Source organism: Symphodus melops, assembly GCF_947650265.1.
Source record: "Symphodus melops genome assembly, chromosome: 2".
Taxonomy (NCBI): Eukaryota; Metazoa; Chordata; class Actinopteri; order Labriformes; family Labridae; genus Symphodus; species Symphodus melops.
In genome coordinates this window covers 24,349,699-24,376,319 of record NC_136692.1, presented here as the reverse complement: position 1 = coordinate 24,376,319, position 26,621 = coordinate 24,349,699, and the positions used below count along the sequence as shown (strand labels likewise).

At 42.5% G+C, this 26,621-nt stretch overlaps 2 protein-coding genes across 3 annotated transcripts in view; one reads left to right on the top strand and one right to left on the bottom strand.

Annotated features, from left to right (window-relative positions):
- Positions 1–17,050, bottom strand: part of ccdc85al (coiled-coil domain containing 85A, like) — a 27,245-nt gene extending 10,195 nt beyond the window's left edge. The window contains exons 1-2 of one of the 2 annotated variants that reach the window (XM_079338382.1): positions 16,993–17,050; positions 12,395–13,487 (exon numbers count right to left, since the gene is read on the bottom strand). In XM_079338382.1, the coding sequence (XP_079194508.1) occupies positions 12,395–13,487; positions 16,993–17,034 (1,135 nt within the window). In that variant the 5' untranslated portion in view covers positions 17,035–17,050. Of the gene's footprint in view, positions 1–12,394; positions 13,488–14,810; positions 15,510–16,992 lie in introns of those variants that run through there. The other variant, XM_079338381.1, reaches the window with a different exon arrangement.
- On the top strand, positions 16,510–26,621 carry sec23b (SEC23 homolog B, coat complex II component). Its single transcript, XM_079338380.1, has 19 exons — positions 16,510–16,744; positions 18,208–18,435; positions 19,033–19,090; positions 19,230–19,316; positions 19,785–20,021; positions 20,150–20,232; positions 20,353–20,497; positions 21,913–22,071; positions 22,193–22,308; positions 22,408–22,531; positions 22,648–22,728; positions 22,824–22,913; positions 23,115–23,221; positions 23,522–23,675; positions 23,853–23,930; positions 24,119–24,280; positions 24,404–24,490; positions 25,254–25,475; positions 26,007–26,621. Exons 2-19 carry the CDS (start codon positions 18,215–18,217, stop codon positions 26,094–26,096), a joined length of 2,301 nt encoding a protein of 766 aa, XP_079194506.1. The 5' UTR covers positions 16,510–16,744; positions 18,208–18,214; the 3' UTR covers positions 26,097–26,621.

The following is a 26,621-nucleotide window of genomic DNA, read 5'->3' as shown; positions in this document are numbered from 1 at the left end:
TAATCACTGCTTACTTAGTTAGGAAGTCATTAAACATGAATAATGATCTTAGATTGCTTTTCTTAGTTTGGCTCTTATACGGTAAAAATAAGCAAAAGCATGTAAAGAAATGAATGTTCAAATACTGTCAAACTTACTACTTGAGGGCAAACTGTCAGTTTCCACATAGTCAGTGCGCGCTGCCTCGCTGCCACTGTAGCCAGTGCTCCTGTTTCCACAGCAAGCACCGCAGCCCATCGCCGGAGCATGTCAGCAGCATCAATTCACTCTGCTTTGTTTCAAATACGCTCCAAGTCTATCTTCGACTAAACATGCGGAAAGTACTCTTCAAGCCGGACAGAACAGATCGACCCGAAGTTCCCGAACAGGAAGTCAGACAAGGAAACACACAGAGCGTTCAATCAATTTCAAGATAAAACACAATATATGGACTCACAAGCTTAATTCATCACTGTATCAACATTACATCAAAACAGGCACCCAGTGAACAAGAAGTCATCATCAGAAAGACAACGCAATATGTTGTTTTTCTCTCTATTCCCTTGTGATGTAGCTCATGGCTGCACTCACGCTTTTGAAACACACCCAGTAGGGCAGCACACGCTGTTTGATGGAGCAAAACCATGGTACTGACAGGACACAGCATGGATGGATGGATGGATGGATGGATGGATGGATGGATGGATGGATGGATAGATAGATAGATAGATAGATAGATAGATAGATAGATAGATAGATAGATAGATAGATAGATAGATAGATAGATAGATAGATAGATAGATAGATAGATAGATAGATAGATAGATAGATAGATAGATAGATAGATAGATAGATAGATAGATAGATAGATACTGCTGTCACACTCAGCTGCTTTAAATCAGGCCTTAAAACTTTATTATTCACTCAGGATTTCAATTAGAAATATACTTTTTGCCCTACACCAACAAATTAATAGTTTTTAAAAGGTGTTACCTTATCGAGTACTTTTACATTACATTACATTTGCAGTATTTTAATGATGTCTTCCTTTTGCACTGTTTTCTTAATTTCTGTTGCACACTTTCCCAAAGCTTTGTTTGAATGTATTTCTGTTTTTATGTCTGTAAAGCACTGTGAATTGCCTCGTGTCTGAACAGCGCTAAATAAATAAACTATATATAGTTAATATAAACTGCTATAGACTATGGTCATGTAGAATAAGGTACAACTAAACATTTAATAATGACAGTGTGCTACTGATTAGCATGCTAATAAGAAACTAGTCAATGGTGAATATTGTGACATGAATTTAAAGTGCAAACAAGATGTTTAATCCCATCGAGGTTTTCCAGCCTAACAAAATGTTGATTAAAATTGTAGCAGGGTGCGTGGGAGCTAAAATGTTCAATCTTTCTTTCAAAATCCAGCATTTTTACGCGATTCATAATTCCACAAAAGAGAACAACAGAGCAGAGAAAAAAACTGTCACAAGGATTTATAAAAGCAAATGTTGTCACAACATCAGACTTTAACTCATCTTTAGCTGCTTTCATCCGCCATGGTAAAGCCCCCACATTATCCCTCCGTATTCTCCATACAAGGACAATCCTACTGTTGTTGCATGCGTGTCAGCAGTGACTCTCAAAGGTAAATGAAATATTTAAGATGACATTTGAAAGATAAACTGCTGTTGTCCTATTTTAACATGCCATTGCCCATCAATCCTCAGTGCTTTTGAATAATATAACAGGCCGGGAACAAAGACTGTGGAGTTTTTCTTTACGTGTGAGCTCAAATGGGTGGGAATGAAACGCCATATTGGTAATTTCACCAGCAGTGAATATTTTGAACATTTTTCAAGATTCCACATGTTATTTCCTGCATTTTAGTGTTGTGATCTGCTTTTAATGACTCCTTTTTTATTCAACTTCCAAAGTGTTTGGACCTTGATGACCCATGTCCTCAGGGTGATGCACGATTGCACTTTTGGCTCTCTCTCTCCATGAAAAACAACTACTCATGGGGCTGTGTTGTGTTGGAGAGCCCTTTTTGTTCTAGTATAAATAATGTAATGTATTACATCAGATAATTAAAAAATGTGCTTTGTAACAATGCAATATAAAAGAGAAATTAGACCATATTTCATCACATAGATCCTGACACTGAGTTCTTATCAGCACTGGTGTACCTCAGGGTTCCATCTGGGTGAAGAGGAAACATGTAATTACTCTGCTCTCAAAATTCTGCTTTTTTCACACAGACCTGGCCACATTAAAGATGTAAAATCAATCTATTATATAAAATAAAAATACTTTATCTCATGATAAAGTGAAGTATGGAGACATTACAATTAAAAATTGCCTTTTTAAAAAAAAAAAGAGGCAACACCCCTTTATCAGCAGACACTTACATACACGTTCATAATGTAACATCTTATAAAGAAGATTATCGTAAACTGCAGTTCAAAACAACAAGAATATTTCTTTAATCAGATGTTTAACCTGCAGCGAATGCTCTCACAGAGCCAGACAAAGAAGGTTATTAAAAGTCATTTTTTATGAAGGAAATGAGACAGCCATTTTGGCTCAGTGGGGCAAATCTAACAATCTAACAGAGCAAAAGACATCTGTAAAAAGGGAACTAGTAATCGAGAGATAATGATTTAAAAAAATGTCATAATGTGCAACTCATTTCATGCTGCCATGATCAGCCCATCCATCCACAGTAATAGGAGCTACACGTGTGCGTGGTTGACATCCTCGTCAGAGACACTACTTCTAATGCACATCATGGCCGGAGATAAATTAAGGCCACAGGAAATTGATACTATATCCTGAGTGTTGTGTAATGGAAGGATAATGCTGTCAGCTGAAGCCGTTTTTACATGTTATGTTTTCCGATTAGTAAGCTCACTTTCTTTCTGTGTTTTAACAGATGGTGGGGCTGTTAACAACAGCTTTGACATCTACAAAGTGACTCATCACCACTTCCTGATCAAGCTATAGAAATGCACAAGAGACAAGCTGACAAAGCACGAAAGCAAGAATATGCATTTTTATGAAGTCGGCTTTAACAGAGTATCATATTTGAAATGATAGAGAGCTCATCAGGAGATTTTAATTTTTACTAAGATGAGGTTCAGTCCTTCTATCTCGTGTCATAAAATCTAACTGATTTTTGCAATCATTGATGCTCGTGATTATTAAACATAAATGCACACTTGAATAGTTATGCACTGATTCACTTTTGGAACCAGGAGGCTTTACTCACTCCATATATGCAGTTAATGGTTCAGACTTGACAGGACTTGACATGACAGTTCTTTCAACGTACTTGGCCCTTCTGCACCGGTAGCAGCTTGTCACTTCGAGAGAAGTCTGAGGAGTTTTAAGGTCATAAGGAGTTGCATCAGTGATTGACTTGTAAAGAACATGGCTGTTGAATTCATGAATAATGAACAAGGTGAGGAAAGAAATGGGCACCCTCTCAAACTCTGAATCACAGGACTTTTTTATTCTGTTGCTTATATTTTTGTAGTATTAGAAAATGGCTTGGACTAACTCTGATATTTTCCCTCAGAAGTCTGTTAAACAGGAGTGGTTCCCAGTCTTAATAATAAGTAATTTCCTTGAAGGTCCTCACTTACCCAAGTATAGCTAACCCCCATCCCCCACAACCCAGCTTCACATGTCCAGCTCAACTTGCTGCCTTCTTTCCCACCTGATCACCTGACTCTCTCAAACTGCCAGCTCCCAGCATGCAACGTTGGAACAGCCAAGTTAATGCAAGTCTGATAAACGTGGCTACTGCTGGTGACTTTGGAACTGACAGAAGTCCCCTCAGGCCCAGTCCTGCCCTCATACATGGCAGCCACTAAACTTCCACTTAATTACCTGGCCTAGCAAGCTTATTCCTTCTCAGCTCAGTCGTGCCGTTTCCCATTGGTACAGCATAAGAGGACAAAGACTGTTCTCCATTCCACTGGGTTTGCATGTCTACCGGATGACTGGAGCTACAGTGGAACATTTGTCACATACCTCTGGGGTCTGAGCTTGAGTAATGCTAGTTCATGCTGAGCCTACTTCAAAACTCACATAACAAGTTAGGAACTACTGGTGGGGCAAATTGCTCTATACGCTAATTGCCCAAAATGTTAAAAATACAGGTACATGTTTATATCTTTTTTTAATTGATGAATCACTGCATTTTAACGAAGTGGAATAGCAAAGTGCTCACAAATGCACACAACACTTAATGTTCCTCGAGACTTGAAAATAATCATTCTCTTGCCTCTCCTTACTTTATAATTTAGGTAGCAGAAGATCATTCTGTCCTCTTCTTGGAGAGATTTCACACTTCATTTCACTGAGACATTACTGCTAGCGTGAGTTTTTGGCAGGAAATATGGGTTTTGGACAGAAAGAATAATGTGCATTTGTTGAGTATCGCAAGGCAAAAATGGCAACATATGGCTCATTGCTCCATGTAGTTGATACGCTTATAATCGAAGCTGGCAGCTTGATTAAAACTGACAATGAAATGCACCAGAGGTAGATAAACAAAATGCCTAATCATGCAATCCTTAGTTGACGGCTGCTCTGATAGCCTAAAGGCAAGGGTGTTTGGGATAATTGGTCTCAGGTGTAATTACAAATTCAATGACAGCATTTAACATTTCCCCCTTATGCAAGTTTATGATAAAGACATCCACCCTGACAATCACACGTCTCCGATAGCCTCATTTTGAACTGTCTTTCTCCTTACCCCTTTTCTGTTTTAAATGATGGATGATATCAAGCGATGTAAATCTACTCACAGGGGAATTCTATAAGAATAGACACTGGTCACTGATAGCTTCATGAATTGCACATCGATTGCACCCACTACCTGCTCCGTCTAAAGGGCCAATTCACAAAGCATTTCCAAAAAATGATTCTCAAGCACAAAACACCCGTTAAGTGCTCTGTGCGGTTTGCTCCCGTTTAGATTTTGTGTCACTGCGTTGGGTCTTTGTCATTAAGCAATGAATAAGGTTATTATCTGCTTTTTGTAAGATGTCATGAGATAGCATATTATTTATTGCCATTGTACAATAAAGGTTGACGGATGATGTTTTTATAATGTATAATGATAAAAATACACATTAGTCATCACAATGCTACAGTGTTGTTTGCATATAGAAACTTTAGCAAGTTGAACATGATTTGAAAGGCAAAGCCAGGATGCAGAAGTAGCTATCTGGTAATAATACTAATCCATTGGAGTTAGGGCAGTCCAACGCTCGCCAAAAAATCCTTTTATGCCAAGCAGCTGTGACAAACATTTGAATTACTCCAGGCTGCTTAAGCTGTGAGACTGTTTGTCAAGGGGATGCTGCATATCCATGGACTTGGCAAAAGAGTGAGGAGGAATGCTGTAGAGTGGAGTCAGAGGAGAAGATGTGTTACAGAGAAGAAGGGAGAAGAAGATGGAGAAGAAGGAGAAGAAAACAGCCATTAATCCACTCACACACTTCCTCAAACCTCTCGATTCTCAGCTCAGCTCAGTCTGGCAAACTGTGCATCCTCCTCCGGAAAGAGGGCTCTAATCAGAGTTTGCTCTGTACTACAGCTGGTTGCTCACAATTAGGATGGAAGGAGAGAGAAAGACAAAGAGAAGAGCAAAAGAAAGAGAGATAGCCTGGCTTTCTCAGTGACAGTGGAGAGAGCATTATCTGAGGCCAAAGCTGCAGTGATGGTTTCCGGTAGCACTAACAGGCAGCAGCATTTCTAACCCACAGCCAGAGGAGCTGGACTGTCTGAACTAATGTCACAATTACAAATATTATGATGTGTCAATTTAAATTGTCTATATTTGTATCTATTCTAAAAGGCATTGCAAGGAATTGCTTTAACCCTCTAATCTTCAATTTTTAGATCATCAAAAGCCTTTGTTCTACCTTTTCTTTTATACTATATCATTTAAGTCACTTTGTTTCTCACTGACATATTGCACTTGCATTCAGTTTGTTGTTGATGATCATACAAACCATTTGGCATCTCACACTTTGAAGATAACTGCACTGAAAAGGGCCTTTGCAACCATTCTTCAGAAAACGCCTTGATCTGAAGTCCCTGCAGTGATAAACGTTTCATTACTCAAAGAATCACTTCAAATAGCTCCATGTCATCCCCCAATCTCTGTCCCTAATTTCTTACTCTATCCACTATTCTGTCTAAGGGCACAAAAGGGCACGGTCGACGTGGAGGTGGTCAGGACCTACGGGTACCTGGGGCTGCAGCTGGATGACAAGCTGGACTGGTCGCCTAACATGGACACTACCTGCAGGAAGGGACAGAGCCGTCTGTACTTCCTGAGAAGGCTGGGGTCCTTCAACATCTGCAAAAAGCTGCTGCAGATGTTCTACCAGTCTGTGGTGTCCAGCGTCCTCTTCTACGCAGTGGTGTGCTGGGGAGGAAGCTGCAAGAAGAGGGACGCAGCACGCCTGGACAGACTGGTGAGGAGGGCCGGCTCTGTGGTGGGTACAAAGCTGGACTCTCTGGTGTCAGTGGTAGAGAGGAGGTCTCTGGACAAAATGCTCTCCATCATGGACAACACACACCACCCTCTGCACAGCACCTTCACCGGGCAGAGGAGCATGTTCAGCGAAAGACTGCTGTCACAGTCGTGCTCCACGGACAGACTCAAGAACTCTTTCGTCCCCCTGGCAATAAGACTGTATAACACTTCACTGTCACGGCAGGGAAGAAGCGCACGGTGATCCCTGGAATCTTTTTTCACTTTTTTCTCACTCCTCATCTGCACTGCTGACCTCAGAGTCAGCCTCCAGTTGGACACTGTAATGCATATTGATAGTCACCTTACTGAGCACTGGTCACTTTAACGATAATCACCCTAATCATGTCTGGTTTCATCCTACTGTTGTGTTATGCTACATCTGTAAGGGTTGACATGATCACCCTAATTAGGTCAAGTTTCACTCTATTGTCTCCAACACTGAATGCTAATCTGCCCCCCAATAGTTGGGTACTTAACGATAATTACCCTAACCACTCCTGGTTTCACCATATTGTCTAGGACACTTAATGCAAATCACTGCTCCTTTAAGTGGGTGAGCCAATTTACATTCCTGCATTGACTGTTTAACGACTGTTTAACGACTGTACTCACACCTCTGGCACTACCTCCAACACCTCTGTACATGCACATGTAACTAGTTTCTAAAGGTCAGCACTTTGTTTCTAAGGCTCTTTAACTGTTTACAGGTCTCTTTTAACCAACACATGTTTTTCTCTCCTCACAGGTTATGTACATTATGCTATATTAGTTTTAAGTCTAACTGCTAATGCTAACTGCACAGGTTTAACATATAATTATATTTATTCTTAGTCACATAGGGGCTGCTAAATCTGTTTGGGGGATTATTGTATAGAGAGGGGAGTGGGGACAGCGGGTGTGTATTGTAACTAATGTCTTGTGTCCTGCCTGTCTGTATACTGCTACTGGATGCCTTGAATTTCCCTCGGGATCAATAAAGTATCTATCTATCTATCTATCTATCTATCTAAAAAGCCCCAAAATAAATCTTTTAAAAAAATAATTAAAATAATAATTTAATTCTGCCTGAATATGCTGTCTTTTCAAAATGAAACTTTTCAGTAAAACAGCGATGGGTCAAGCTATAATGAAGCAACTTTATACTCTTCTCTCTGTATGTTATCTTGCAATGTGCAAAGCAGTGTGAGATCCAGAGTATGCCAAAAATACCTGGATTTCTACTGCTTAGCAAAGAAACCTATAGAATGCCTCAGGACAATCATCAGATAATCTCTTTATCTGGAGAAATGATCCAAATCAGACAAAAACATATGAGGGTTATGCAGTCTAAATTCAAAACACTGGAGGAAGCTGTCTCCCCCTCACTCTCCTTCCCAGAGTTGATGTCCATGCAAGTCACTATGTCACAGACACAGAAGCTTCAGTGTTTAGCCAGCTGTGTGTTGGTCTGTAAACCTTTCTGCATTTAAACTTCTCTCAAATTTTCATAAGCACCTCCAATATTTATCCTAGTTTTACTGGGATAAAAAATAACTGGTCAGGTATCTTTAACCTCTTTTTATTATTAAACAATCTTGCTATGTTAAACTCCACACAGAGATTGTGTTACATCTACAGACTATTCAACCATCTTAAAGTTGCTGTAACTTTGTTTAAAAAATATATATATACAACTGAAGAAAAGTGTAATTGAAAGTTTGCTGATATAGAGGAGTTGACCTTTTTGACCTGAAGCATGAACAGCTTTGATTATGATGACATTTTTTGGTTAGCCTACTGCTGTTATCATTTAAAGTGCAAAAAAACCCTATATATAAAACATGAAGCAACAGCAGCTAAAGGCTGCGGGGCATGGCAGTTGATTCATTGTAGAGTAAATGTTACACTCTGTGTGTGTGAGTTTGTGTGTGTAAGTGTGTGGCATTCACCGGAATCACAAAGACAGAGTTTATTCACACACTTTAATGTCTTTTTTTCCCCATGCGCTCTTTTTTTCTCCTCCAGATCATCTGAGCAGCTTAAGCTAATAAGCAGAACGTGTGATTGCTAAAGCAGAAAACGTGATTAAGTCTCTCATCTTTTTTGGAAAAAGACCCTCTGCAGTGCAGGGATCTGTTCGGCTTAGTGAACATTCAACCCTGCAGTCTGGGTCACGAGACTACAGTGCACAGCTGATTATCTTTACTATAAGAGCAAATCTACCGCATGCAAAAATTGACAAATTTAATCTAGGTCACAATTGAACTCTAGGTTTATTTTTTTATTTATAGTGCCTGATTCCATGTACAGAATCCCCACAGACATCATTTAAAATGACATGATAAAGACGATATTTATTTATTTATTTCAGTGTAAAATAGAAATCATCATCTAGTTATTAACTTGTTTATGAAGTTAGGACTCCAGAAGTGTCTTAATGGAATTGTGATGCTTTAATGATGCCAGGTTTTTGGGGGGTTTTTTTAGGATCTATGTTGTCTACATGGGATGGGAAGCTAATGCATGCTGCTCTTCTTTTCCTTCAAACCAAACATCTTTGTCATTTTGTATCGCAACAAATTGTTGCATCCAGTGTTTTTGGGGCCTTGTCTTTGTCCTAGCTGTTAACATAACACAATATACTGTGCAGTATATGTGATAAACTGCCCTTAAAGCCAGAACTTGATTTCATTAAAAGGCTGCAGAGGTTGGAGTCTCTCTGCTTTCATTTTTAGTTTGTCATGAATTGTGCTGAGAAGTGCCCGAGCTTAATGTTCACGTGCCACTTGACAGCACAGTTAACATGAGACTTTAATTTGTCTGAATAAAGACCTACACAGCTACAGTGACCCTGAGCGGGACACGGTGGCTCATCCACACACAAGCAGATACACAAGTACATAAAAAAAGAAATAATACTGTGCGAAGGGCTTAGAGAATAATCCAAGCGAGTAGAGTGTACTACATCGTCACAGGAATTAAATTCCCTCGCTGTCCAAAAAAAGGACATGGCTGTAAGGATGGGTCAGTGGATGACAGACAGGGACATGACTAAAAAAGCTGACCTCTTTACTTCTCGTACCTCACGGTTCTATAATAATTCCCCTTCCTGTTATATGTGTCTCATAGAGCCCTGTTTGGGCATTGTAATTTTTCAGCAAAAGTCTTAAGCTATTACTCAGTAACTAAAAAAGATTCAACCTCAGGCTTAGTGTTGATTGCATGTCTTGATCTCACTGTAAATATTGTGTTGACGTAAGTGTCCTTGTCAGGTCAGTCGAGGCACGTCAGAGCCTATGGGGACATTTTTTTTAATTTGAGGGGGAGAGCACTTCTGACAACTAGTCATGATATACCAATGTGACTCTGAAGCAACAGGCACACATTTCTCTCCTCCAAAGGCGTATTAAAATAATCAATGAATCTGGTTAATGGCTGTTTGCAGCATGTATTTCTCTCTGTGTTAAGTTCACAACAGTTATGCCACAGTTGGCAAAGCACCAGGCTTCAGGGCCAGTGAGTGCCCCGTGCACTCTCAATATTTTCCAATTAAGGATTTGTAAGGCATTAATGCAACGTGGCCTTTCGCAGACATCATACGGGTCTCAGGTTACATCAAGATTGAAATCTCATTGAGCTTTAGAGAGCACAGGAAGCAAAAATAGAAACACTACTACCGTCCAAATCAAAATTGTTTGCGTCTCTGTCATAATCTGCTGCAATCCAGAGAGATTTCAAATTGGTCACAGAGATCATGTTTACTACACTGCGGTCATTTCTTAACATACAGTGGCTTTTATGTAAGTCTTAAAGTTGCTTTAATCAATTTAGAAATATTAGACTCCTCAAATGATTTACATGATGGTACCATTTTTTAAAAGAGACTTCCCATCCAAATCATTCTGCTTCCAAAGCTAGTGAGATTACCCTGATGATGACATCAACATTACATCATCAATGCCACAGATGACATTATACAACTGTCTCACTGACTGAGTACTCCTCTTGTTGAGTAACCTGATCGTCATGAGAAAAATGCCCATGCTAGCAAAGAGAGCTCACCATGCAAACTTTGTGTACAAGCTTTGTTATTGTCCGCTCAAAACAAAGCATGCCAGTCCAAGTAATCAAATAGAATATCTTGTCATTCAGAGACTGCAGCACATATCACATAACTGTTGACTTTACTTCATGAGAGGTAAGTGAAATTCTTTCCTTGTTGTGTTTCCCTCCGCTTTGTTTGGATCGTTTCTGTTTTGCTTGTAATTTTAGCCCCAAAGAATGGCAGATATTTCACCTTGAGGAATTTGTCCTTCTGCCAGCTCTATACCACTCAGCACTTTTTTTTCCCAGGACTCCTGAAATCATTATCAACCACTGTGGGATATTTAAACAGCAGCCAAGTTGCTATACTTTGATATCCCTCCTTCTCTCTGACACCCTCAACACCCGCTGATCTCGCACTGATAGGCATAATTTCAGCGAAGATTTGGGGGGGTTATCTATCGTCCCAAAAAAGCACCCGGGTGCCTTTTTGGGTGCCAAGAGTCGAAAGACTCCTCTGAAATCACATCACAAATCATTTTAGAGGAATCTGTTCGATTTAGAAACAGGACGTGTAAAATAAACATTTCTAAACCCTTGATTTTCTCTCTCATGCACTGATCCAACCCACATTCCTCATGAGACGGCCAAAAAATCAATAATGATATCAAGAACCAGAAAGAGGAAGAGCATCTCCTTTTTTCTCAATCAAATAACTGACTTCCAATGAAAACAATAAGCAGTTCTTTTTTTTCTTTTTTAAAGCCAGCATGTGAAACGTTTTGATCCAGCAGATGTTGCTCTTGATGAAACCAAGCGAAATACCTCCAACCCTCCCTCCACCTCCACCCACGTTCACATGATGGAGTCAAGCACAAGCAGCCCATATACATTTCCTTTGCTTGAGCTACAATTGCCTGTGGGCTGCATTGTTATGTTACCGGGTAAATAATAGTGCTCTTAAGTTAGCTCGTAGCTTCACGTTGCATGTAAATTTACACAGAATGACTGTGATCTAAAAATATATACGTGCTTAAGCGAATGATGTTATTCTTCTTTTAGTCCTTTTAAACAGAAGGGGAGTCGCCAGCCGTCTCATCCATAAACACGGCTCTGACAACATCTCAGCCAGCAGGACTCGTACTTCTCACCCATTGTAGACAGTCATGACTCAGAAAGACATCTACAGCAGATATACTTGATTTCTGCTGTCTTTATGTGTTATATGACCCACATTATTTCATTCACACAACAGAGTGCAGAAAAAAGAGTCTAACCCATAGAATGTATAATAGATGAAATAAGTGTCGGTAATGCATCCCATTGATTTCTGAAGCATATTGTGAAGCCCAATAATGCCAGTCACCATATACTGTGGACCAAGAGCTGGGACGGGCCTTGGCCTCCTGGCAAACAGCTACAACGCCCTCGCCGATCAGCCAGATCAGCCTCGTCCCTGATCATGCAAAACTCTCTTCGCCTTAAAATAATCACATCGGATTACTAAATAGTCCGCACCTGTAGAATGTGAAACCAAGATACAACCTATTGATACTAAATACGTATTTTGAATGTACGCGTTTCTGCTGTCAACAGGTTAAAGGAACTCTGACACCAGAGGCTGTCACTTGGTCTAACCTAGTGTCTAATCACAAAACAAAAAAAATCAGAACTTTGAGGATTTTGTTGCTTGAGTGTTAAAGAAGTCACATCTTGTCATCCTCTGCATTTATGGTGCGGTATTGGAATTGTTTTGCTTTTTTTAAAGGGGGGAAGGGTGATCCCATTGCATGCAGTCACTCAGAAACATTGCCGTAAATACACACCCACCTACCATTCATGCCATTGTAAATGCTCCGATGATGTGGTGACAGCTCGTCTCCAGCCGCTCTCCTCTGCCCCTCCCTCACAGGGCTGCCAAACTTCACATGGTCAGGGCTCATACTGTAATGGTGCCTATGAGTTTCAGGGCTGCCGCCATGGACCTTTTCATGGTGCTCAGTGCTCCCTAAATGTGCCAGCCTGGGTTCAGGGCTTCCACAGCCAGTACTGCTAATGCTGCTTCTTTTGTGCCTTTGATAGAGCTCCCCGCTGCCTCCCTGACCCAGGAAGTGCTGCCTCTGGCCCAGGAGGAGATCAGAGCCGTGGTGCTTGGGGTGCTGCTCTGGACTCCGCCCGCCCATGTTCCTGCCATATTTCTCTGGGCTGAGACCCCGCATGACTCTACTGTGGTCAGGCACGGATATAGAGCCACAGCGAGGCCGGCAGATCTGTGGCAGAGTGTATGGGTACTCCAGGCTTGTGCTCCGATGACGCCCAGTAGGGAGCTCAGGACTGGACACCTCCCTGTCTCCTCCACCTGCTAATCCACTGATACTGCTACACCTTGGTTTGTGCACAAGCTCTGGGCTCCCTTTTCCACCACCACCACCACTGCTCCCAACTCCGCCCACCCCTGGAGCAAGGTGAGGCTGCTTGTGGTGAGGGTGATCGGAGCTGTCAGCACTCCCTGCGCTGGAGGTGCTGCTCCCATCTCCTACGTCTCTCATCAGGAGCCCATGCCCAGGCACCAGTAGTAAACTATTCTGGCTATCTATGGAGTTGCGGCACCCTCCCATCCCTACACCTCCTGCACTCCCTACCCCTCCCCCTCCAACACCTCCACCTACCACTCCCTTCTCCTCGTCCAGCAGCAGGCAGAGCTCCTTCAGTTCTGTGTTCTCCTTGATTACCTCCTCCTGTCGAAGCTCCAGCTCCTTGAGTTTCTGGAGGTAGAGGGCCACCTCTTTGCGCATGATGCTGGCACTGTAACGTCCCAAACGCTGCCACTCCCTTGACACACGCTTTCCTTTCTGGCGGTCATCGTCCAGGAAACAGCACAGGTCCCGCAGCTCACGGTTGTCCTCCTGCAGCTTTTGATTGATGTCCTAAGAGAGAGAGAGAGAGAGAGAGAGAGAGAGAGAGGGAGAAAAAAAAAGAGAATATGAGAGATGAGTTCAACTGACCATTAGGGACATTGCTGATCATTCGAGGAAAATCCAAAATGTAATTTTGATTTGGTACAAAACAAAACTGTTTTTGATTAGTTTTAGTCCCAGGTACATCAGCATGTATTTAACAATTTCAATCCCTTTCAGTGCTGTTTTAGATAACAGTCAGATGCTGTATGCAATCACAATGAAATGAAATCCTAATCCTCCCTATCTTTCCCAGGAAAGCGTTGACTCACTACCATTTAATGTGAAGTGCATCGAGTAGAATCCTAGGAGATGGAGAGGCCACAAACAGCAATAAGAATGGGTATATGGGAAATGAAATTACACACCCTCAACATTTTACACTCCAGCAAAGTGTACTTAAACATCCCTTCTCACCTCCCTAGCTCCTTCATTTCTCCCCTGGCCTCTGTCTCTCTTACCCCCCAGCCCTTTCCTGTGTAATTAGGCAGCTTGGATGGATGGAGAGGTGACCAAGAAAGACAAATAATCCCCATGTGCTCCATCTGAGGCGACCTCAGTCTAGGTCTCTACTTTAATTGTAAACATTTTGAACACTGTGCCAATGGCTCTTGATGTGAGAGTGCAGAAACGAAGGCAGTCAAGGTTACTAAAAACAAGAACACTTAAACTTCCAATGCAAATGCAACATTAAATAAAATATAATTTATTAAAAAAAATGTTGCTCACACTGGGTTTATGTGCCACACTGGGTTTATAAGCAGGAATGTTCAAGGAATGTGAAGTTGGTGTTGCTAAGACGGGGAGATCTGGTCACCAGATATCTGACGTGGCAGAACAGTCGAATTACACAGATTATGGGCATGCCCACTTCATGGATGGTGGGTTTTTTATGTAAGTCTATGGGGTGCAGTGCATCTTATAATTTATTTAATAATTTAAATTGCAAGTAAATTGTCCCTAATGTTGGTCAAAGGTACCCCCCCCCCCCCCCCCCCCCCCCCATAAAATAAAATAAAATAAATAAACTTTCTTTGATTTTTAGAACATAAATAAAAGTAGATTATCAAAAACTTATCAAAAAGAAGCCTGTTGAGGTTTAGCATGCCCATAAAACTGTACACATGTTAACAATTTGAGATTATGATACAGGCCCAAGGAACTTCAATGTTACCATCCTTTGGAGTAACATGTGTCTAAAGCTTATTTCAAACAACATCCTTCCTGCTATGCGCGTTCTCAGGTGCGCTCCAAACCTATGATCTCATCCTTCACCGATGCGCGCCCCCTCACCTTCAGCCCCCTGATCTCATTCAAGTGCAACTGGAGGCTGCGATTGACCTCCCGGATAAGATTCCCGTGGTCCAGAATCACGCTCATCTTGTCGGCCTCAGACCGCCTCAGCCGTCGCACCAGATCCTCTTTAGTCCACTTCAGCAGTTGCTCGTCAGTAAGACCGGAGATGTCCTCCGCCGGACTTTCTGTCTTCGCTATCGACAGCTGGAGCTGGGGCTGGGGCGGCGGAGTCGCTTTCTCCATTGGCACAGCTCCTCCGGCACCGACAAACGGCAGAAAATAACCAGAGGCTCGTTGACAACCTCTGCTCGCATCCGCTCTAGAGTCGACAGAAGCAAGAAAATGGTTACCGGTTGAAAGTCACTGGCATAGTTTGGCCTTTTTTTGGCGCCCCAGACTCCCACTATCTGCTAGAGCAACAGCTGACGGTGCCGGCTGGGTGCGATACAGTCAGGAAGATGCTCCACTGTCTACCACTGCAACATCCTCACAGCAGGGTGTAGCCAAGAGTGTGGCCAGCCTACTTGCAGTATCACTTATCGGCTCCCTTTAGTATCCAAAATAGGCCCCAAACGTTATGAAAGTGTTGAAAAGCTTCGGTTGACTGTCGGAGAACACACCTGCCTGTAAGTTAACACTGAAAAGAGCGTCCGCTGGAGACGGAGGAAACCGAGAGACGGAGGGAGTGTGAGCAGCCACCCCTCATCTCTCTCTCTCTCTCTCTCTCTCTCTCTCTCTCTCTCTCTCTCTCTCTCTCTCTCTCTCTCTCTCTCCTCTCTACAGCTTGGTTACAGCGCCACTAAACGTTCAGATGGAGTCGAAACAAGCCGTGTTGCTACTTTAAATTAAAAATTCGGGTTTCCTATTGGCTCTTATATCTAAAGTAAAAGGTGTTTTCATCTGATGCATCATCAAACGTGTTTAAACGAGCAGAACCCTGGAAAAAGGTGTATTTAAAATTACTGAGGAAGAAAAATCAATTGGAGTTCATCAAATTTCTGAAAATGTCTACCGTAATCAATATTTAGAGAGATAGGCTCCTGGTCGCTGGGCCAGGGCAAGTTTTTTGGCAAGCATAGGCTATAATAGACTGCGTCCCATTCAGCCGTGCATCATGAAGAAGCGGCATTTTGCCCGTTTCAATCCAGCACCATGGACAGCTGCAAGGAATAGCCTGTCAGAGTTTTTGTCACCTGAAATTGATACAATAGGCCTATACTGTATTTAATAGATGCTTGCAATTGATATTAAATAGTTTAATAAACACCTGACACCCACAATAGGCTACTCTTGCATTATTCAATTCACTTAAATAAAGGCATTCTGTATTTATACTTAAACACTGGAATTTCCCTCGGGATAAAAAAAGTATCTATCTATCTATCTATCTATCTATCTATCTATCTATCTATCTATCTATCTATCTATCTATCTATCTATCTATCTTAATTTAAGGTCGTAGAGATTTTTTATAAAATAATCTGAAAAAACTACAGGCTAAAACAACATAGTCCCTTTACCATCCTCGGGAAAATGTTGCATATACTACTGATAACTGAATATTGCTGAACCTAAATAATATTTAGAAGTGTCTATATTCCGTTTACCTGTGCACTTCACCACTGACTAACCACTAGGGGGAAACCGTCTGTTCTGCCTGCCAGTTACTGTAAACTCCGTTTCCCACAGCACATCACTCCTATACGTAAGCAGAGCACGCACTGGTAACTTCACGTAAGCCAATGGGAGAAGCCCGAATTGAGAGTAACACGTCATTCTAGTAAAGTGCAGAAGCCGGCTGGAAGGGAGTGCTCCCCCTGTCCCTCCTGTAAGCTACACCCTTGTACTTGTCTCTCCAAATGCTGTAATTCGGTTTCAACACAACAGACTCTTTAGCTTCTCTTTAGACCGGAGGCCGAACTGATATAAAGGTAAGCACCCTAAGTTATTTGCTTGAGTAGAGTAAAACGCCTGTTTCATTCACGGAGGGACAGGAAGTGGGTCAACGCTTACGCTACATTCCGTTAGCTAGCGTTAGCTTGAAGAGGTTTAGTGTCAAAGCGACGTAGAAACATTTAGTGAAGGCGAGAAACATAACCTCTGTTGTTAAATGTGTTCGTATTTCGTTACCACCATCGTTAGCCTTACTGCGAGGGAAACCTGAGAGACTCAAACCGACCTTTCTGAAACGACGTGTGAGTAGAAAAGAGGTTTCTCTCATTCGCTGGCTTTATCAGTGATGGTCTTTGATGAGCATACGTGTCCTGTTTCAAACCTGAAGGTTAATCTTTAAAAGGAATAATCATTTAAAGCACGTTCCTCACACAGCAAGTAGGCCCACATCAAATTGGAAACAACTTCACCTTTTTATTCGATTATCATTATATATATTATAGTTATCGATTCATTTGACAGGCAACACAAATGCAACAAACAATACCCACATGAGAGTATGAAAGGAGGAGTCTCTTCTTGCTATCCTGTTTATTTTCATATTGTTAAATGTATATATTGGAAAACAGTTAAACAAAGGTGTTGGTTTCATCAATAATCTAAAGTCAATGTTTGCTTCTGGGTGCAAAAGAACAAAAACATTCTAACAGGTGAACAAACAAACACTGTGCCATTAAACCTGATTATTTTTTACACACAGAAAGGAAACACATTAGTGATAATGAATAAATGTATGAAATATTAAATGTCAGAATACAAAGCTAGGAGTTCACTGTAAAGTAAGCCACAGTGTTGTTGGCTTAAGGTGTTATCTACTCAGACATCAGGGATATTGAAAATGTCCTCTAAAACAATATGGAAGACTTTGGCGTAGTTTATCATGAACAGATCATTCATGTCATGATTGAAGAAGACTCTTGCATAAAGGGATATTCTTAGTTTAGTCAAATAAACACGTCTGTGCTTGGGTTTGTTGATAATGATATTTCACTAGTTTCTGTTCAATTCAAATCCACCTTGTTAATCTGCTGAGTTTACGTTTCCTGCTCAGGGAATATTGAGTTACTCTGACATTAGAAGGGGTGCATGTCGTTACTACAACAGGACCGTTTGTTGTGCTTTTTATAATGACGTCACTCGTGTTTCACTGACATGCCAACAGAGGTTGAGCCTTTTTAATAGATGTCAATGGGATTCCTCGGCGGGTTTTTGTCCTCATTGAAACAAGCTCGTCTGGTTTTTTATGTCACATACGCGCGTCATGCTTATGAATACCTTCGTCTTATTTTAGCATGGGAGGGAAAGGGAGTACCTGTATAAAGAGCAGCTCACTCACACTGGTGAAAGCAGTTTAAACAAACAGTGTTCACAGAGTTGATTGAGGTCGTCTGCTGGACAAACAAGCTCACTGTCTTCCATTGGACTCTTTGTACAACTGAAGCACGGCGATGGCAACCTACCAGGAGTTCATCCAACAGAACGAGGACAGGGATGGAGTTAGATTCAGCTGGAACCTCTGGCCCTCCAGCCGCCTCGAAGCTACCAGGCTTGTGGTCCCGGTCTCATGCCTCTTCACACCCCTCAAGGAGAGACCTGATCTACCTCCGGTCCAGTACGAACCTGTCCTTTGCAGCCGGGCCAGCTGCAAGGCAGTGCTCAATCCACTATGGTGAGCGACACAGAAAAAAAGCTCTTGCTTCTAAATGTCTGTCGATTTATGTTTGTTAGCTTAATTTCTTTATGTACATAGCTGTGGGTGGATGTTTACACTATCCAAATGTTATAACGCTGCTGTACACGACTGCTGCAATCACAGATGTGTTCTGTTCTCTTACTAAGTGTAAATAAAGCTTTTGGCTGACTGTACTTGAAAAAAAGGGTTTAAAGGGTTTAAATTATATAAGATCATGACATAACATTTGTAGCTTTTATTGATAATATTTACGATAGCCTTCTCAGTTAAAGCCTGGAGTCATGACCAACCTTCAGTCCGACTGTCGAGCGTGCACTTTGTTCTTCACATTCTCTCCCTGTTTTTACTTAAAAACAGGGAGAGGAAGGGATCTGCAGCAGGGATTTCAATTTGTGGCCATACTGAATGTTCTTAGACATGTCATTATTTCCAAGTGCTGAGGTGTCAGAAGCACCCAGTGTTGTTCATATCACATAAATAGCTTCAAATGCACCTTGCATTGATAACTACCAGTCACAGCTACACTCCTGTTATTGGATGGAAAGCCTTCATTGTCCTGATCCCTCTTTACAGTCAAGTGGACTTCAGAGCAAAAATATGGGCGTGCAACTTCTGCTTCCAGAGAAACCCAGTAAGTACTGACATCAACAGCATTAGATATTGTGATATTAATAGTTGCTGTTACGTTTATGATGGTGCACATGTCATTGTCGTCCAGCTACATTCCTGTATCAGTCTGGTTGAGCTGCTTCTCTCTTGTGTCTCTGCAGTTTCCTCCCTCTTATGCAGGCATTTCTGAAGTGAACCAGCCAGCTGAACTCATGCCACAGTTTTCTACCATTGAGTACATAGTACAGGTAAATACTACATACATGTCCGCACTCTGACCCTAGCTCCTATACATGTAGATTTCATGTACAGAGCAAAGGTGAATATTAATCATTTATGATCGTGGGCTCACAGTCTCCTGTTTTTTTTGTTTATTTCAGTGTTTGTTTAATTGATTATTGGAGGGCTCTTTGTTTTGGATCATACATACATATAGTATGCATATTATTTTAAATATATGAGCTGCTGAGGACATTTAACCAAGTGTTAGTTAATCTAGAGACAAATACTCAGGGTTCCAGTGGATCATTAAAAATGTCTTCAAAAGTTGTATTTAGACTTGTGAGAGGTCTTACATTTGAGAACTCTCTGAACGAGTTCACTGTCTTGTTAGCACACAGAGTGATTGGCAGGGGGAAACAATGATTGTGAGGCAAAGAGCTGCTGAAACAAAGCTCCTGTTTGTGTGCTCACCCTTCTCTCTGATCTCTTTAAAGCGCGGACCCCCAGCCCCTCTGATCTTCCTGTACGTGGTCGACACATGTCAGGAGGAAGAGGATCTTCAGGCCCTGAAGGAGTCTTTGCAGATGTCCCTCAGCCTGCTGCCACCCAACGCCCTGGTGGGCCTCATCACATTTGGACGTATGGTCCAGGTTCACGAGCTCAGCTGTGAGGGGATCGCCAAGAGCTACGTGTTCAGGGGCACCAAGGACCTCACCTCCAAACAGATCCAGGTGGGGGCAGAGCCAAGATGAAAGTGTCACTGGTTTCATTTCCTGCGGTCTTTTGATAATAACTGAGTAACTTGAAAGTAGAAACTCCTGAAACCTCCAATAACTCGTATATTTATTCTGTGCTTCAGGAGATGCTGGGTTTAACAAAGCCAGGAGCAGCAGCACAACAAGGACGCCAGCCTGGACCTCAGGAAGCTGCAGCCTCTTGCAAGTATGGAGAAGTGTCGACACGTCAGACCTTTCTTTGTCCTTCAACGGCTGTGGTCAAGCTGTAAAACACAACATCTCATAGTGACTCGTGTCTAATGAGCGCTTTTGTGTTTCCCTCCAGGTTCCTTCAGCCCGTGCACAGAGTGGACATGAATCTGACAGACCTGCTCGGTGAGCTCCAGAGAGACCCATGGCCCGTTCCTCAGGGCAAAAGACCCCTCCGCTCCACTGGGGTCGCTCTGTCCGTCGCAGTTGGTCTGCTGGAGGTACAGTACGGACTCACTGAAACACAGACACACAGTGCTGTAGATCAGGTGCATTCATACAGTCTATTGCTTGATACAGGTTAATTCAACCCAAACTCGTGAAACAAGAACAGAATACCCGAGCATGCACACAACAACACAAACCAGTAAACAGAAGTTCACTACTCTCCTCAGTTCAAAACATAAATCTGCACTTTGACACCTCGGGACACTCTTTACATCATAATGTACTTTTATATTTTGTACATTTTAAAATGCTTTACATTTCTATTTGAGTGGACCCTGGTCACTTTACACTGTTTATATTTTTACATTCAAATAATCCCTTTTTATTGTTTACATTATATTCTATTTGACTGTATAGATGTATATGACTTATTGCATGGCCTTGTGGAACCGTCTTCACACTTCCCTGCACATCTGTATGAGTATGTGACAAATGTGAATCTTGAACAGCAGTGCCACGTGGAACTGATCATAAATCCCTCACAGCGCCTTAGAAGCATCTCCTGCACAAAGCAGCACATATGCTCAGTTCAAAGGCTGCTTCCTTGTTTGCCCTCTGCCTTGTCCCTCGGCCGTCATTATCCTCCCTGCTCTTAACGCTAATCTGCGAGGTTATATAATGCATCAGATCATTACGCCGCTGCACTCTCTGTCAGCAGATAGCAGATGAAGCCTGATTAGAATAAGTTGACTCTTTCACTGATTCCAGATTCACTGAATTGTCCAGAGACATTTGACTGGATGAGTGGCTCTTCAACATGCACGGCATGACTGCGAAAAAAAAAAAAAAAAGTGCATCTGCTTCGAGGCCAGTTTATGTAATTGTTGTCTTCGAATGAGGACACGTTGACTCTATCATAAATGAGTCACCGTCAACGTAGAACTGGTTATCGAATGCTGATGTTCAATTAATCGTCCTCTCCCTCACCTGGCTTTGTGAGCCTTTGGCGTGTTTCCAAGTATCTCAGCTTTTCTCTCTGACTCCCCGGACTATGAACCTCAGCCCTTTGCTCAAACGGATTCCTCTAAAGCTATCTCTCACATTTGTATTGCTCTTTAAACATACAGCAAAACTCAGCAAACTTTCAAGTCTTTGATTTCTGCTTTCCACGTAACTTAAAAAAACGACTAAAAAAAAAATCAATGAATTCAAATAGATATTGTTGAAAACATGTGACCATTACTAACTCTGTATTTGTTACAGCGGTCTGAATGTTCTGTGCTTTAATGTTCCTCTCTCAATGACAAAGATTAGACACCATGTCACCCATCGTTCAGTCTATATTCAAGGATTCATCGTCGTATCACCAGCCTTTAAATGACCTTTAAACTGTTTATTATAAAAATAAAACATGTGATGCTATTTAATGTCCCGAGCTGAGACCAAAGTTTTCCTGTGCTCTCCTCAGGGCACGTACCCCAACACAGGAGCTCGTGTGATGCTGTTTATGGGCGGCCCCCCCACCCAGGGGCCGGGCATGGTTGTGGGAGACGAGCTGAAAACCCCCATCCGCTCATGGCACGACATCCAGAAGGACAACGCTCGCCATTTGAAGAAAGCCAGCAAGGTGAGCACGGGCACCAAACCTCCAGCAGATTTCGTCTCTTTTGATTTGCTCGTCATTTTCAACATGAGCTTCTCATGCTGAGCTCAAACCGGATTGTTTCATTTGTGTGTATTTCCCACAGTACTATGAAGCCATGGCCAACCGCTCGGCAGTCAACGGCCACTGCGTCGATATCTACGCCTGTGCTCTGGACCAGACGGGACTCCTGGAGATGAAGTGCTTATCTAATCTCACCGGGTAAGTCAGCACGAGCTGTTTGATGAGTTAAAGGTGCGACTAACACTCTAAGAAATAACAATGAATCATCCAAATGTTGTGTTTTGCACATGTTCACAGGGGGCACATTGTGATGGGAGATTCCTTTAACACCTCACTGTTCAAGCAGACCTTCCAGAGGGTCTTCAGCAAAGACTACAATGGAGACTTCCGCATGGCGTTCGGAGGCGTCATGGAAGTCAAGGTAAAGTTATGTTGAACGTCAGTGTTTGTGGAAAAAAGAAACGCTGATTTGGTCTCATAGTTCCAAAGAGCACGTGCGCTGTTGTTAAATATCTGCTCTCTTTCCTGTTTGCGTAGACCTCGAGGGAGCTGAAGGTTTGCGGGGCCATCGGGCCGTGTGTTTCGCTCAACTCCAAAGGTCCCTGCGTTTCAGAGAATGTGAGTCCACGTCCCACACTGGGACTCCTTTCTCTTTACAGTTCACTTGATGACGTGGCAGCTGTTCCTAACAATGCATGCTCTGTTCCGTGTAGGAGATGGGCATTGGTGGCACAAGCCAGTGGAAGATGTGCAACCTCAGCCCATCCTCCACCCTGGGCATGTTTTTTGAAGTCGTGAATCAGGTGAGGAATATTCACAGGGAGGTGTGTGTGAGAGCCCTGATTGGCTGACCAAACTTGCTTTCATACTTTAATCACTAATTACATCCAATCACACGAACCATTGTGACGTGAGCTTGGTTCAGCACCACTCCTCGATCGATGGCGTCTTCTGTTGAAGATCGTGTCCTCACTGTGAGGTTTGTCCTCTGTTTATTTGTTCAGCACAACGCACCAGTCCCACAGGGAGGTCGAGGGGTGATCCAGTTTATTACCCAGTACCAGCACTCCAACACACAGAGGAGGATCAGGGTGTCCACCATCGCTAGGAAGTAAGTGGGTTTACACACTGAACATAGTAAATCAAAGCGAGCTCCAGTTCTTAGGTCAAGGCTTCACTCTTTGAAATACAAGTGCATGAAAATGATCATCTCCAGGCTGGCATGTTGCCAAGAGAATGTCAGGTAATATTAGCTCAGTGAGAAAGGATGTTTACATACCTGCAAATTGCGCTAACGCCCTCGGAGACCTATTTGTGTTTGCGTCAGAAACGCCTCACCCACGCTCACCTACAACTACGTGTCCCTCCCTCCCCCTCCCTCCCTCCTCCCTTTTCTCTCTTCCTAACATAGCTGGGCAGACGCACAGTCCCAAATCCAGCACATCGAGTCGTCGTTCGACCAGGAAGCGGCCGCCGTGCTCATGGCTCGCCTGGGGGTCTTCAGAGCCGAGTCAGAAGAGGGACCCGACGTCCTGCGTTGGCTCGACAGGCAGCTCATCCGCCTGGTGAGTGACGCAACAGCAGCTCACTTTGTGATTAGATCACAATGCATAGTTGTCATTGTTCGGCTTTTGAGGCGTGATAAGTGTTCTGTTCTTTTCGATTGTTCACATCTTGTGTTACGTAAGGCTGATTCCATGATATGTTCAGTGTTTAAACAATGCTTTGTCTCTTTGTTCCAGTGTCAGAAGTTTGGCCAGTTCAATAAAGAGGATCCTACGTCCTTCCGGCTCTCAGAGTCTCTGTCTCTCTACCCGCAGGTAAACCTGCCTCCTTCATATTGAAATAATAAACGCTCAAAAAATACCAAAACGTAATTTTCAGTCCATCGAATCCAGGTGAAACTGGTTTTTAAAATAATATTTGGAGGTGTAGTTCTGCAGATTTTTAAATCGAACTGATCATTCATTTAAAATGTTTTTGTTTTTCTTCTCTCCTTTTCTTCCAGTTTATGTTCCACCTGCGGCGATCACCCTTCCTGCAGGTGTTCAACAACAGCCCAGATGAGTCTTCATATTACAGGCACCACTTTGTCAGGCAGGACCTGACCCAGTCTCTGATCATGATCCAGCCCATCCTCTACTCGTACTCCTTCCACGGACCACCAGAGGTCAGCGTAACACCCTCAACAGTTATGATCACGTTTGAGAGGAGCGTGTGCTCGGTCTGAAACGCTGTCGGCCAGTTTGGTGTTTGTTCCAATCTGTAACTGGGATGTTTCTGCCCCTCACAGCCGGTTCTCCTGGACAGCAGCAGCATCCTGCCAGACCGAATCCTGCTGATGGACACTTTCTTCCAACTGGTTATTTTCCATGGAGAGGTGAGGAAGGCCACAGCTGGCTTGAAATGTATTTAGTCATTTAGAATTCCAGCAGCTTCTATCAGAGTGTTTCTCTCAGAATGTGGTTAAAACCACGACAGTGACAACAAGGAAAACATACTTAACCCCTTTTTTTCTGCATGTTGAGAAACAACTTGAATTAGTTCATCTTGCTTCCCTGCTGCTCACACACACACACACACACACGCACACACACACACACACACACCAGCACACCAGCATCCCTGTAGGGAGGCTTGTTTTAAAACGGAGGTTGCAGCGTAATGTTGGAAGCAAGCAGCTGCACAAAAAGCTCTGCTTAAATCAAGCACCTGTTATGTTCAATAAACTGACAATAAAACACATCATTGTGCTCAGTAATGGAATCTACGATCCATTTCAAGCCTCCTGTAGGAAACTGTCCTGTCGTAATACGGAACAGAATTGCGAGTGAAACTTTTCAAACCAGAGTTGTTGTTTGGGCGACAGTCCTCATTAGTTTGATTCGACGTTGCACCACAGTCCATGCATGTTAGGCAGGCCAACCCGTGAATGTCTCTCAGGTGTCACCTGTTGATCCATCTTAAATGATGAGCCTCTTTAAGGCTTACAGAATAAATAAGAGTGCAGATATACCTAACCACTAAACCAGAGTGTGGGAAACGCATCCCTGTTCCAAGTCTCCATCTTTAATTTATGTTCTTAGGATCCTAATGATACAGCAGACAGCTCTTCATGATGAACCCTTTCTCTATCCTTCCAGACGATTGCACAGTGGCGAAAGGCAGGCTACCAGGAAATGGCAGAGTATGAGAACTTCAAACAGCTGCTGCAAGCTCCTCTGGACGACGCCCAGGAGATCCTGCAGACGCGCTTCCCCATGCCGCGTTACATCGACACAGAGCACGGAGGCTCCCAGGCTCGTTTCCTGCTCTCCAAAGTCAACCCATCACAGACCCACAACAACCTCTACACCTGGGGACAGGTACGGTGTTCGAAGCTCCAACTTTCTTGTTTGTTGATGACAATACTTGATTTAAGACATGCTCGACACATTTCAAACAACTCTGCACAACCTCTTAGAGATCCTCCATTACTACATGAAGTTCCAAAACAAGGTTGACAGAAATGTCCATCTTGCATCCAGATCAAGTCCAAACATGGAGATTGTATTCTTTAAAAAAAAAACATTTTTTCAACGTTTCAATAACGGAAGATTTGAGGTGTCTGAGCATGTCTTGGATTTGCTAACCCTGCTTCATAGTAAAAAAGGATTGTAAGCTTAAAACAAGCATTAATCTCTATCTGAATGGTTCATCTCCGTCTCTCAAGGAGGAAATGGACCATAACCTGTGACATACAAACACTGTGCAAACATCTGTTGCTTTCAAAGAATGAGATTAGGAAGGAAAGCCCTTCCTTTATTGAAGGCATCATGTGATCCGAGTGACGTCATGAACAGATGTGTACGTACAGGAAGTAGAAAACTCAATTTGTCCTGCTTCACTTCCTGTAGGAGACCGGGGCACCGATCCTCACCGACGACGTCAGCCTGCAGGTCTTTATGGACCACTTGAAGAAACTGGCTGTTTCCAGCTCTGCGTGATAGTCGAATGAGGAAAGAGTTGATCCAACATTCCCACCCTCACATCGGGATCCATTAACATTTCCTTGTTATTTTAACGGAGCCAAACCCCAGAGTCTACTGTATTTGCTTGCTTGATTTTACAAAGCCCTTTCTGGAGTTGTATGTGACATTTACATGCTGCAAAAGGAAGAACACAGGGGGTAACTGTGCATTCCTGATAACAAAACAAGTGAGATTTGTAGTCCTTTTCTGTAACTTGTTATTTATGAGAAATTCTTCCTGAGCCTGTTTGTCCTTCTGTAAGCAATATCAAATTAACTATAGCTCTTTTATATTTGATATCACCTTGACATGCAGAATGATTAGACCAATAATTTAATTTTGTGTTTACTTTCTGTTTGTTTGTTTGTCCAAAACGATGTGTTCTGCATCAGCCTTGTTTGAAGATGCTGTTTAATATGAAGCCTATATGTGTTTACTTTGTCCATAGCTCAAGATAATGTGTCGAATTTTCTCATCAATAAATTATGATGGTATCTCTAA